Genomic DNA, 14,446 nt, shown 5'->3' with positions numbered 1-14,446 from the left:
TTTAGGGCCCTATCTTGTGCCACCCGTTACCCGCTGCCACTACCCGCTACCCATGAATTGCGCATTTAGGAGCTTCCGCTATCCTTAAACGGTATCTTGTGCCCACGCTACCCGCTATACATTATGCCGACTCCATTAGTTGCGCCTGGAGGTGTGTCTGTGGGCGTGTTTTATGCGCTATCCCTAAAATTGCTATCTTGAGCACACACTTTAGGGAGAGCTTTCCCTAAAGTATGGGCTTTTACAAGAGCGCACCCAGATGGCTTCAATGCGCGCCCCAACGGAGCCACGCCACGCATGCGGTCGGACTGATACCGGGACGCCGTCGGAATGGACTGAGTATATTACTCATATAGACTGTTTAGAGGAAAGACTGTTTTAACTTGGACACTTACGCCAGTGTGTTTTATTGTTTTATCATAAGCCAGCAGATGTGCTATATTTTTATTTTTAATATTTTATTTGCCCTATCTACCTTGTCAATAAATTAGTTTACACATAGTTCCACCTCTGCCTCTTGTGTCTGTGTGGTGTGGCCCAGGGATTTTACTCAATCAGTACAACCTTGTGACACGTCCACTTGGACACGTGGACGTGCACATGCGGCTCCACCTCCCGAATTAACTCGCCTATAATATAATATATAATATATATACAGTAAGTTTACACATTGCTAACTCTCAGACATAACTGAGACACAACGGAGATAACTCATCAACTGTTTGTCAGTTAAATACGAAACACAAACCACGTGTTCTCAAGTGTGTCCTGAGTATCTGTGCCAAACCATCTCACATTCCAACTGTAGGTGGCGCTATAATAGTTAAAAGTTTTACATCTCAGTGTCTCTGCGTGGCTTTGAATGAGACTTTTCCCATGTTTCTGGAGTCATATCCAATCTGGAGCATCAAATTTAGACATTATTAGCAACAAGTGACATGGTTTAAACCCGTGATGGAAAGAGGGAGGTAGATTTTCTCAGGGGTTCAACTGAGGCTAAAGCAAGGTGGCTTTTTATATATACAGTACAGGCCAAAAGTTTGGACACACCTTCTCATTCAATGCGTTTTCTTTATTTTCATGACTATTTACATTGTAGATTCCCGCTGAAGGCATCAAAACTATGAATGAACACATGTTATGTACTTAACAAAAAAAGGTGAAATAACTGAAAACATGTTTTATATTCTAGTTTCTTCAAAATAGCCACCCTTTGCTCTGATTACTGCTTTGCACACTCTTGGCATTCTCTCGATGAGATTCAAGAGGTAGTCACCTGAAATGGTTTTCACTTCACAGGTGTGCCTTATCAGGGTTAATTAGTGGAAATTCTTGCTTTATCAATGGGGTTGGGACCATCAGTTGTGTTGTGCAGAAGTCAGGTTACTACACAGCCGACAGCCCTATTGGACAACTGTTAAAATTCATATTATGGCAAGAACCAATCAGCTAACTAAAGAAAAACGAGTGGCCATCATTACTTTAAGAAATGAAGGTCAGTCAGTCCGAAAAATTGCAAAAACTTTAAATGTGTCCCCAAGTGGAGTCGCAAAAACCATCAAGCGCTACAACGAAACTGGCACACATGAGGACCGACCCAGGAAAGGAAGACCAAGAGTCACCTTTGCTTCTGAGGACAAGTTCATCCGAGTCACCAGCCTCAGAAATGGCAAGTTAACAGCAGCTCAGATCAGAGACCAGATAAATGCCACACAGAGTTCTAGCAGCAGACCCATCTCTAGAACAACTGTTAAGAGGAGACTGCGCCAATCAGGCCTTCATGGTCAAATAGCTGCTAGGAAACCACTGCTAAGGAGAGGCAACAAGCAGAAGAGATTTGTTTGGGCCAAGAAACACAAGGAATGGACATTAGACCAGTGGAAATCTGTTCTTTGGTCTGATGAGTCCAAATTTGAGATCTTTGGTTCCAATCGCCGTGTCTTTGTGAGACACAGAAAAGGTGAACGGATGGATTCCACATGCCTGGTTCCCACTGTGAAGCATGGAGGAGGAGGTGTGATGGTGTGGGGGTGTTTTGCTGGTGACACTGTTGGGGATTTATTCAAAATTGAAGGCACACTGAACCAGCATGGCTACCACAGCATCCTGCAGCGACATGCCATCCCATCCGGTTTGCGTTTAGTGGGACGATCATTTTTTTTCAACAGGACAATGACCCCAAACACACCTCCAGGCTGTGTAAGGGCTATTTGACCAAGAAGGAGAGTGATGGAGTGCTGCGGCAGATGACCTGGCCTGGTCACCGGACCTGAACCCAATCCAGATGGTTTGGGGTGAGCTGGACCGCAGAGTGAAGGCAAAGGGGCCAACAAGTGCTAAACTCCTCTGGGAACTCCTTCAAGACTGTTGGAAAACCATTTCAGGTGACTACCTCTTGAAGAGAGAATGCCAAGAGTGTGCAAAGCAGTAATCAGAGCAAAGGGTGGCTATTTTGAAGAAACTAGAATATAAAACATGTTTTCAGTTATTTCACCTTTTTTTGTTAAGTACATAACTCCACGTGTTCATTCATAGTTTTGATTCCTTCAGTTAGAATCTACAATGTAAATAGTCATGAAAATAAAGAAAACGCATTGAATGAGAAGGTGTGTCCAAACTTTTGGCCTGTACTGTATATATAAAAAGCCACCTTGCTTTAGCCTCAGTTGAACCCCTGAGAAAATCTACCTCCCTCTTTCCATCACGGGTTTAAACCATGTCACTTGTTGCTAATAATGTCCAAATTTGATGCTCCAGATTGGATATGACTCCAGAAACATGGGAAAAGTCTCATTCAAAGCCACGCAGAGACACTGAGATGTAAAACTTTTAACTATTATAGCGCCACCTACAGTTGGAATGTGAGATGGTTTGGCACAGATACTCAGGACACACTTGAGAACACGTGGTTTGTGTTTCGTATTTAACTGACAAACAGTTGATGAGTTATCTCCGTTGTGTCTCAGTTATGTCTGAGAGTTAGCAATGTGTAAACTTAAAAAAACACAATGTGGCAAAATGATTGGTCAGTGTGTGCTGCATGGTTACAGTGATTTTGGCTAAAATGTGAAACTTTTACCAACTGATGTTAACTGATATTCTTTTTGTTGCCCGAGTGGCAGATTTGGGACCTATGTTGTGAGTTTGGTGGCTGTAGCTGTTACAGTTTTGAGATCCAGACACATTTAGCGGAGACATAAGAAAGAAGATAATAATCCAAGCAATCATATGATGTTCCAGTACATTTGGTGCTTTGATCCTTAATAATACAAGCAATTGTAAGAGGACTCCTGCACCTTTGGCGATTGGAGCTGTAAAAACCAGACTAAAGCAGGAAAATGACAGTGTACACCAGTGATGCCACAATGTTGTAAAATGATGGTCCTCCAAGAGTTCTGCAAACTGTATGCATATATGACTACACTACAGCCCTGCAATGTAAAAGTAAGCATCTTAAACAAAATTCAAAACTCCATAATTCCAAATGTGTTTTGGAACAAAATTCAAAATGGAAAGAGACAGATTTTGCTGTCATACTGTACACTTGAGTGCATTTTATCAGAGAAGATTGATGCAACATGATCCTTTTTGTTTGGTAAGCCACTGCTCACCAGCTTTCAAGAAGCTCTTGTTCTGTAACAAAATAGCCAACAAGAGTCGAGGAACTGCACTGTAAAGGAGAACGCTGATTCAAACCAGAGATGACACAATCCTAATTCTAATGACTTGAATAAACAAACTGTTTTGAAATACAGATGATTCTTGCACGTAATTTCTAAAGACATAATATTGGTGCCACTGCCTCCAGTGCAGACAGACAGCGCTACTTCTGTCAAATGGCTGATTGGGTCTGAAGACAGAAGGAGCTGTGTGTTTCCCAAGGGAGTCTGGAGATGAGGCAGCATCATTAGTCTGCTGATCTGAGTGACGCAATAACCTACTATTATAGCCACAGAGCATACAGTAGAATGATGGGCAGCTGATTGTCTCTGTACAGCTTCCTCCATCTCCCTGTCTCTCTAACAATATCTCTCTCTGGCTATGGTGCTCTCTCTGTCTTCTCACCTCTCTTTCTCTCTGTTAATGGAGCCCAAATTAGGCCCATTTCTGTGTGCTAAAAACAAGTTGTTCGTCCTCCGGCAGTCACAACTCATTAGGAGAAACAAAGACAAAAATGGACTGGGAAGCGGGGAGGGAAGGACAAGCCAATTTCCAAAAAAAAGAAACAAAAACTGCATACCTGTTAAAGTTCACACTTGCACACGCATGCATGCTTGAACATTTTTTCAAGCATTTGAAATCGCAAGCAGACAGAGGCGCACAATTACTGAGAAAATACATCATCACACATGTACGCATAGTGAGAAGGATGAAAATAGAGGGAGAGGAGAGTCAAAGAGAGTGAAAGAGAGAAAGAAACAGAGTGAGTAATTCCGTGGTTGATATTGAATCACAGAACTCCTGTTCAAAAGAGCTGGTAATATGAGTGTAATCATGTGGTGAAACATTAACAGTTTCCCAGTGGTTAATTCAAAAGTGGACAGCATGATACTATACTAGGCAAAAAAAGTTCTGCACCGCTTTTTCAGTCTATAATTTCTCCCCTTTATTTATACCCAATAGTGTTGTATCTTATACCGTTGTAAAGCCTGACTCGTCCTCTTTCCAATGAGGACGAATCAACTTGTAAGGATCCTGCATTTCTGGAATGAGTGACACCGGTAATTGTGTGGGAAGTGACCAATTTTTTTTTTTGACAAAATCCCCAGCAATATTTTTTCAGTTGATCATTTCTCCCATTTAACAGTACCGTTTGGTGTTGTCTTTTATACAGTTAGAAAGCCTGATTAGTCCCCTTTTCAATGAGAAATAAGTTGTAAGGATTGTCAATCGATTTGTATAACCAGCATGGCTAAACATGTCGCTATAAAATATTGTGCTTCCCACCTGTTTAGCTGTGTTGCATCATCCTTACAGTTATACCCTCTTGTAAAGGGGACTGACATTCCAACAGTATATCGCACAAATCCAATTGGTCTTATCACAGGGGAGAAATGATCAACTGCAAACACTGCCTAATTAACAGAGAACAGCTCTGAATTGTAGGAAATGATTTTTACTGTACTCTTAAATAATGCTCAAGTGTATGAGTGGCTGATTGACAGCTGAGTTTGTCTTTCAATGACCAAGACACTATGGAAGAAATATAAAAATATTGGGGAGCTGCACTCTGTCTGTTGTATGTGTTCTTGTAGAGCTGTGTCAACATGACTTGTGAACTTTAAATCCATTTCTACCTTTCTTCTCTGTGCTCAGGGAGTTCAGCATGTCCTCCTGTTTGTCCAGGCGCTGCAGCAGGGCGGCTTGGTCAGAGTCCCGGCTCTGTCTCAGGGCCTTCAGCTGATCTCTCATCTGCTGGTGCTGCTTCCTCAGCCGTTGTTCACGAGTGTCGCGATCCCGCACCTCCTCACACAGCCAGCGCAGCTTTGTCTGGGTGTTAAAAAAAATAAATAAATACAAGTTAGTTACTGGATATGGATGCAGTGGGTGTGTGAGGTTATATTGTACTTGAGAGGGGAAGGAGGTATGTTTTAAAGAGTAAGGGCTTCCCACCACCTTAAAGGAACGATCATAATATTTTTGCATGTGTTTGTCCATTTACACCAATTCACATGCATTTTACATTACTACTGAACATTTTCCCAAATATATCACAGATTTGGAAATGATGGATGTGTTCCTCTGACCTTTTCAGCATCCAATTGTCTCAGTTCCCTATGCAGCTGATACAAAGTGATGTAGAGGTATGAATCTATTTCCCAAGGGGAATCTGTATGGGGGCTGAAGCCTTTAGAAAATAAATGGTAAATCCATCCAGCCCCTATATTAGAAGTTAATATTGATCAAACTGCCTGATAACCTAACAGTACCAAAGGTTAACTCTGTTTTCCCCCCTAAAGCAAAATCCCATCTTATTCCCCCTAAAAAGGCTTTCTGTTCCAGCAACAACTGGATGCTTGCAGCTTGCATATAAAAGTGAGGGTAAATTCTTTAAAACTCAGATTCTTTTTTTATTTTCAAACTACGCTTTTTGGACCTCTGTTGAAGCTCATCTTTACTGTGTTTATGAGAGATAGTACAAGTCAATATTCTTTAACTGTGTATGTGCCATTTCCATCTGCAGTGGCCTGTTGTTAAAAATGGCTACCTGGAAAAGTAGCATTGACACTACATGCATGCAGTTACAGTTTCATGCAATTACATGCATATGTGTAACCTGCCATCAGCCTAGTAAGACAGCAGACGTAAAGCTTGGCATTAAGCTTGGTTCAGCAAAGAGCAGCAGCAGAACGAGTATCATAATCCTAAATCCTTCAGAGAAAATATCGTGGGCCCGCTGGGCAAAACAGTGTGGAGTAGGCAGTTGATGGAACAGCTCCTAGGGGATGGAAATTATGTTACAATGTTTAATAAAATGGGTTGTTCCAGCCAAGCAAATTGATTGGTTGAATAGGCATTCCTACTGTGCCTTATGAGCCTGTGAAGCATACCTAGTTTTTTTCTAAGATTAAAAAAAAGGTAATAAGGAGCTAATTATTTTTGTTGCTAATTTCTCCTGTTTATTCTTGTTCATGCACATTACTTCAAAAGTATTTCACATTGTAGATTCACATAATGCTGGTAACTATATGTTCTGCAAGCATAACATATCACTGTTTCATTCATTATGGTCACATCCATGAACACAGCAGAGCGCTCCCATACACCGCTACAATATGGAAGACAGACTCATATTTCTTGGAACGAGGATGAAAGGCAACTACTGCTGCAAAGGAGAGGGGAAATGAGGCAGCGTATTAAACCAAAACTCCAACTCACAGTTCCATTAATTCAAAATAAACTGGCGTCGACTTTTAAGAAGACCAATAATATAATTCACCAGGACTGAACTTACAAAGGCAGTTCAAGAGACAAGTGTCAGTGACTTTGTGATTACTATGGACAGACATTCCCTTGAAAAGCCTTGAACTTCACTGTTTCTTTATAGTCAGAACTCACTTTCACCACACAGCAGTGCTCAGCTGAGGAAAATGGTTTCTTCAAGTTTTTCTTCTGAAAACATGGAGGGACCCAGCAATCGAAGAGTACATTTGCTGTAGTGAGACAACAAGCCAGCGAGTAGTCCAGCTACTTTTACGTCAGAGTTTTACGTCAAGGTGCTTTTAACAGAGCCACAAACAAAAATGTGTGGTGTGGCTGAATTTGTAAACAATAATAGATTCTCCAAGTTCTAAAATTATATTGTGGCTGCAAAGCCAAAATCATAAAGCCTTCTGTACTATTGTTGCCTTTCATTCATCTGTAACAGAGTATATGCTTTAGGAACAAGCATGCTGTTCATGGTAATTCATTAGATTGAATCTGACATGCTTAGCGCTGCAGCATGTCTTAACTGAAAATGAGGACCATTTAGACTTAGCTCGGGAAAAACAAAAGCATGGAATAATCACTTTTTGGTCTCATGATGAAAACAACCATGAAGACACAACCATGGAACTATGTATTCTGTGTTTTTTGTCATCTCGGTCTAAACAATTCTCATTTAAAATGACCCTTGGCACTTTTGATTACTGAAGTTTTAATTTTGTGCACTGCCAATTTAATAATGATCATTTATGTACATTTCTGATAAGGACGCCCACACTTTTGCATATTTGATTGTACCTTCGTCTCTGCTAGCCAGCGGTGAGGATCTTTCACTAATCCAGGTTTCTGGGAGATAGCCTGTTAAAACAGAAAAGACAGCAAACATGAGCTCCCTTGGTGAGCATGCAATGCACACTTCTATTCTAAAAGAACTCTGAACATCAAGAGAGGGCAAGTGTAAGAAATCTTGTTTGTGATTGTATTTGTTATTATGTCTGTGCATGTCAGTTGTCTATATGGCCAAGGTTTATGAAAAGACAATTGTAGGACAGGAGTAATGTAAACATGGGGAAAAGAGAAGACGACACTGGAAATGTGATGGAAAAAAAAAAAAAAAGAGGAAAAAAAAAATCACAACAGTGATGAATCACACCCATAAATTTTGTGAGGAACTAAACTGTTCTAAACTGTTTCCGCAAGCCAGAATTGGTGCATAAATGTCAAACAGGCACTGACAAAGATGACAACACACGCGCACACCTATGAACAGAGGAAGTGTGTGTCATAAAAAATGAGCTCAGGGAGTGTGTTCCATCCTTCCTAGACATGCCTGTCAGCATCAACACTACAAACTAACTGTCTGCCAACTCATAATGACTGCTGACACACACACACACACATTCAGAAAACTCAATACACAGACATGTACAGACCGAGACTGATAAGAATGCATTCACACCTATAACACCAGTCATATAAACAGGGCTAAAAACCCATATAAAACATTATCATGGCATATAAACATGCCACACACATTCACATGAACAAAAACACCATAAAAATAGATCATGCACTTGAGCGTGCGCGCACGCGCGCACACACTCTCACACACACACACACACACACACACACACACACACACACACACACACTGTGCCTTTTAAGCTCTCCCTTGTGGTACACTGTGTGCATGATCAAGAAAAGCAGAAAGTACACAGCACACACTGCTGGGGTGTGTGTGTCAGGAGGGGGTAGCTGTAGCATTCCTAGGCAAACAATCCAGCACTGGTACATAGTTACCACACAGGTGTCAAGCAACTTTTTAACCTGTCACTCAAAATCAGATCCAAGACAAGTGAATTTTCCAAGCTGTTGCCACGACAGCTCAAACTACAATAATGGAGCACTGCCGAGCAAAGGTCCCCTGTCTTTGAGTGTATACTGCATGGCAGAGTGTGTGTATGGGGGGGATGCAACATGCATTTTATGCCTTCCTCTCTCTCTCTCTCTCTCTCTCTCTCTCTCTATTTACACCCTTTCTTGAACCATCAAAGACCGCTCTGCGCTGGTGGCAGACAAAAAAGAGCTGAACCCATTGGAAAACTGAACAAGTAGGTTGGGAGTTGAAAGTGGCTGTCTGCTGGGTTAGAGTGAAAGCAATGGCACCATTTTCTCAGCAGTACTGCAGTGGAATGCAAGAATGTGTGTGTGTGTGTGTGTGTGCGTGTGTGTTTGTAGCCACAATGGTTGTTTATTTGTTGCTCCTCCCGCAGAGAAAATGGGAAAGAAGGGAAAGTTTAGCGAGTGGCACAAAGTGGAGATGATGCTAGAGTGAGAGGTAGTGAATAGGAGGGCCGATTTGTTTTTTTCTCTGGGTGGTATTTCAGCTTCATTAAACGGTTCATATTTAAAACAGACAGCAGCACGAAGGAGAAAGAAGTGAACAACATGCGACAAAAGTCCCAAGCTGAATTTAAAGCAGGATATTGGTGTCACTGTATATGGTTTGTACCTTGTCCCGTGGAGTCAACAGGATGCCATAGGAGAAAGGGTCAACTGGTGCTATATATCCTACAACCCCTTTGTGCTCATAAAAAATGTGAGTAAAGAAAACCAATCAAAGATGATTTGGCATCAAAAGGTAAAATCCAAACTTGTAAGGAATGCCAGCTGGTTAGCTTACTATTTTGTTGCTGGTAATGTATTTCACTTGTTCACAATCTTCTGTTGCCACAATGGCACTTAATTTGTCAACTGCCAAAATTAATTCCCATATGAAATGTTTAGTGTTTCAAAATGTTGCTACACTGTTTTACAACTTCTTCCATTTCTGCCTCTTAAAGGAAGGGTGGAGGGTATCATGAGGTAACTGAAACCTAATACGCCCTTTAACTGTTAATGATTCCCCTCATTAAGCCAATCACTAGGCAAGTTTGACTTCTTTTCAACATGACAGATTACAGATGAGGGGAGATGTTGGCTTGGTTGTCTGACTGCAGCGCTTCTGGACCAGATTGGGAAATCTATATGAGCAGATAAGAGCTGGCTGGGTTCATTACCCTGGAGCACTAGAGGAAAACTGGCTTTAAGCATGTAAGGGGGGAGAGTGTGTGTGTGAGGGTGTGTGTGTGTGTGTGTGTGTGTGTGTGTCTGAGGGCACATGTGTGGAGGTTTGCAATAGGCCATACATGGACAAGATTAAGGTATGTAGGAAAGCAAAGTATGGATGAAAAAGGCTTCTGTGCGTAGAAGAAGTGCTTAGTATGTGGTGTATACTCTATCTTGTCAGACTTGGATGTGTGCACCGTTGCATGCACACATTACATATGTGCATATGCAACGGTGTTATCACAATAACATTTTGATGATAACACCCCCGTTAGGGTTCTGGTTCCACTAAATCAGTTCCATAGGAAAAAATAATACAACAAAATAGCCTGACATAACGTGTCCTCATGGATAGTGAAAATGCAATACCTCCTCTAATAGTAAACTTTGTGTTAGATGTTTTGTTTCCATAAAAAATCACTGATAACAGTTCTGAGGACAGGAGCACTGAAATGACAAATAAGTGTTTCTTTGTAGGACATATTTTGTTATCAGGCAACTTCCAAACAAGCAGCAAATCAGCAGTCATCAAAATAGAACATAATTATCTTCAGTCATGTGGAGCGTAAAGTGAAATGTATTGAAAACTGAATCTGTGAGTAAATAAATGTCTGTTAAAGGATTTGTATTCAAATGTGTGAAATAATCAAACTTATCACAATGAACTGACATGAAACACCACAAGATAGCATAACATTTCTCATATCTGGTACCAGGGAATATTTTCAGCAGTAGTTCACTGTAAATGTGATGAGCAATGTACTTATGCCCATTCGTTCACATCCCCACAGAAACAAAAACACACACATAAACTCACCTTCAATACATACAAATGTATCACATCAACATGTCACACACTCCTACCCGATCCATACTATTCTACATGCCTTCAGCAATTTCATACCTACTCAATTAGAAGAGACATCTTTTACATGCTTAGATCAATACCATTTTTATATTCCATACAAGCCTCCAGTCAATGCGACCTTCATTGCAGCGCACAGTGTGCAAGATATGCAAGAATGTGCTCTGTGCAAAGCTGCATAGACTGATAGTGTGCATCTTCTTATGGATTATGTTTTACATTCAGCACTTGAGGGTATGCGTTAGATATCTTTAGAGGATAAACTGTTTGCTTCAGAGCTTGACACACCTGACCAGAGAAAACAGACAAGTTACAAACCCTGCTTCAATCAATCAGAGAGTATATATTGACAATCCATAGAGTGTGTGTTTTTAAGTAGAAATATGCACTCAGTGTATGTTCCCTACTTTGCTTGCTGTATCATTACCTGCAGTTTGTCTTCACCGTCTCTGGCCAGGCTGCAACAGGCTGTGTCGAGCTCCTCCCCCACAGAGGAGAGGACTGCCTCTTGCTCTGCCTCCATTCGAAGCACCTTCTGCCGCAGCATAACGAGCTCCGCCTCTGACCCGTGTTTCTGCTCGTCATCTGACCTGACCTGAGGAGGATGGGAAACAGCTGAGTGCGTGTGGACACAAAGTAGTGATTGTTTGTGATTTCTTATGTTTTCTTTTTTGTCATTTGGACTGGAAAAGACAACTGAAACATTAATTACAGCAGTGTGTCTTAACTCAGTTCCTTGTGTAAGCATTATGTGAGCATAATTTTGGTTTGCCCTTGGGACCCTTTTCAACATCAAATCCTGTACACAGTATGCTGCAGTTTTAAGGTGCACCTGGCAGGATTTTTATGTAAAAATACAACCGTCTTATCAGCCTCTTATCAGTCTTAATCCACCAAGTTGTCACTGGCTAATCAGTCACAGGAATAACAAACAAACAAACAAACCAACTCAAGCTCCAATTCCATTGTTGTTAACAAGATTGGGTGAAAACCCAGCCTAGCATATGGCTGGACCATGTATGAAACGCTGGAGGGCTTTTAATTTGAAATGATGGACACAGGAGGTCACTCAGTCGCTCAGTCAGACAAGGATGGACATTAAGCAATGTCCGTCCCTTTGTAAACACACAGCTGATCCCTGCGGCTATTACACTGGTGTCAGGCAGGAAATCCAAAGTGTGAGATCATTGCAAAAGCTGCAGGCAAAAAATTTGCCCATCAATCGTCGACTTCTCCGAAACATGTAAGCAGCCACATGTTAGCTACAATGGTTTCTGGGCATTGCTGGTTGTTCCAGCAAAATCAGAATCATTACCACTTGTTCTGGTCTCACTAACAGGCAGCTCACCTTGTGCATGCGCTTGTAGAATTTGTATTTTAAAAGCTCGTTATTACAGTTTTCTATTTCTCTTTCATTCTCAGCTCTGTAAGTCAACCCATTTTCCAATGCCCTTACAAAAAATATATTTAAATGATTAAATTAATATCATAAATGTGCAATCACTAGTCGACTTATGACTTGAAGTAATTACTACCAACTGACTAGGACAATCTTCGGTCGGGGGAAGCCCTACCAAACGCACACAGATAGAAAGACAGACAGACAAGCAACCTTGGCCAAAAGAGTGATTTAGTCCCCATTCCCCAAAACAGGCATTGTTAAGTTTCCTCTCTTCCTCCGGGCTGCACTGTCAATAGTTTCAGGGTCTCCATGAGGACACAGCAGATCAATATGTCCAAGGCACAGGAGCCAACTGATCAGTGTTGTCCAGAGACTGTGGATCATTACCCGGTCCCTGGGATAATAAACCACCCATGTTACATTAATAAGGACCCCTTTTGCTCTATTTACCCGCCTTCAAATCAATACATAGATGGAATAGAGCGCCCAAAGAGCCCCTACTACTTATCAGGGGCCTGTCAGTGAGGTGAGTGCGGGTTCAATACTTCATCTGTTGTTGTTAAACACCTTAGGTCATATTGATAAAGACCCTTTAAAAACTGTGCTGATTTAGCACCACTTAACCTTTCAAGCCATGGTGAAGTTTGCAAGATCACGGGACCTTACTGAAGATCCCAGATCAGTGCTGCTCTTTGGAAGGGATGAAATATAATGGGCAGGCAAGGAAGGAAGGAAGGAAAGAAAGAAAGAAAAAGAAAGAAAGAGAAAGAAAGAAAGAAAGAATATCGTACTGAGGTTACTGATCCACATTCAGATCCAGATTCCAGTCTGATGTTTTTTATGAATTATTAATGTGTAATAAGCCAATAGCTAAAATGTTGTAGCACATAATTAGTAATTAAACAATTCTACAAAGATATGTAGTAATCCACCTTTTTTTTGTGTCTCTGAATTGATGCCCAGGTGGAGTCTGTGCTTGACCATTAAGGGCTTTTTAAACGGGTGACGAAAACTGCATACTCACTTGATCTGCAGGGCCCCACACATACTCACATATCCAGCTATAGAAGATACTGTATTGGCGATTAATGAAAAGATTTCGACAAATGCCTTCCTAACTGCCAGGAGCTGTAGACAGGCCCCCAGCCGTTGATATCAAGCCAAGCCTCTGGACTAAAGAAATGTGTTGGCTGGTTATCTGTGCACAGCCAAACGCCAAATGTCAGTTTTTGCATTCCGTCTCAAGAGCGACATAAATGTATCAAAAGTTGGTATGTGAAGTCTGTGCTCTAAGTGTTTCTAGTTCTGGTGAACAGTAATTGCTGCTGATTGTAATAAAGCTTATTTCTCCTTGTCATTCTTTTGAAAACATTGTCTTTTGTATCTTTTCCCCCCTTTTGGAACAGCACCCTCGGTGCGATTTTCTTTGTCACACTTAACTGGAATTGGTTTGTAAGTTATACACTTACACACAGTACACATTGTAAAGCTATTTCAACAATATTGTAGTTGAAGTAGCTTTTATGTGTTTTTTGTCAATGGAAACGTAAATTGGTGAGAGGCTACTATATTTAGGAGACTCTGCATTTATAGCAAGTTTCATATACACTATATTACCAAAAGTATTCGCTCACCTGCCTTTACTCATACTATGAACTGAAGTGCCATCCCATTCCTAACCCATAGAGTTCAATATGATGTCGGTCCACCTTTTGCAGCTATTACAGCTTCAACTCTTCTGGGAAGACTGTCCACAAGGTTGAGGAGAGTGTTTATAGGAATTTTTGACCATTCTTCCAAAAGCGCATTGGTGAGGTCACACACTGATGTTGGTCGAGAAGGCCTGGCTCTCAGTCTCCGCTCTAATTCATCCCAAAGGTGTTCTATCGGGTTCAGGTCAGGACTCTGTGCAGGCCAGTCAAGTTCATCCACACCAGACTCTGTCATCCATGTCTTTATGGACCTTGCTTTGTGCACTGGTGCACAGTCATGTTGGAAGAGGAAGGGGCCCGCTCCAAACTGTTCCCACAAGGTTGGGAGCATGGAATTGTCCAAAATGTTTTGGTATCCTGAAGCATTCAAAGTTCCTTTCACTGGAACTAAGGGGCCAAGCCCAGCTCCTGAAAAACAACCCCACACCATAA

The 14,446-nt window shown here is 41.4% G+C and overlaps 1 protein-coding gene and 1 long non-coding RNA gene across 3 annotated transcripts in view; one reads left to right on the top strand and one right to left on the bottom strand.

Annotated features, from left to right (window-relative positions):
• The window catches only part of LOC115356050 (uncharacterized), a 28,868-nt gene extending 23,335 nt beyond the window's left edge, over window positions 1–5,533 (top strand). For both annotated transcript variants that reach the window (XR_003927940.1, XR_003927939.1), the window contains one exon: window positions 5,317–5,533. This is a non-coding gene — a long non-coding RNA (uncharacterized LOC115356050). The remainder of the gene's footprint in view (window positions 1–5,316) is intronic.
• cep128 (centrosomal protein 128) overlaps window positions 1–14,446 on the bottom strand; it is a 44,786-nt gene that overhangs the window by 10,858 nt on the left and 19,482 nt on the right. Inside the window, exons 17-19 of the mRNA XM_030047044.1 lie at window positions 11,328–11,495; window positions 7,726–7,785; window positions 5,298–5,490 (exon numbers count right to left, since the gene is read on the bottom strand). Coding sequence (XP_029902904.1) covers window positions 5,298–5,490; window positions 7,726–7,785; window positions 11,328–11,495 — 421 coding nt within the window. The remainder of the gene's footprint in view (window positions 1–5,297; window positions 5,491–7,725; window positions 7,786–11,327; window positions 11,496–14,446) is intronic.

The sequence above is a fragment of the Myripristis murdjan genome, chromosome 24 (assembly GCF_902150065.1).
Source record: "Myripristis murdjan chromosome 24, fMyrMur1.1, whole genome shotgun sequence".
Classification (NCBI taxonomy): domain Eukaryota; kingdom Metazoa; phylum Chordata; class Actinopteri; order Holocentriformes; family Holocentridae; genus Myripristis; species Myripristis murdjan.
The sequence above is the reverse complement of the archived record's forward strand: the minus strand, read 5'-3'. Positions and strand labels throughout refer to the sequence as shown.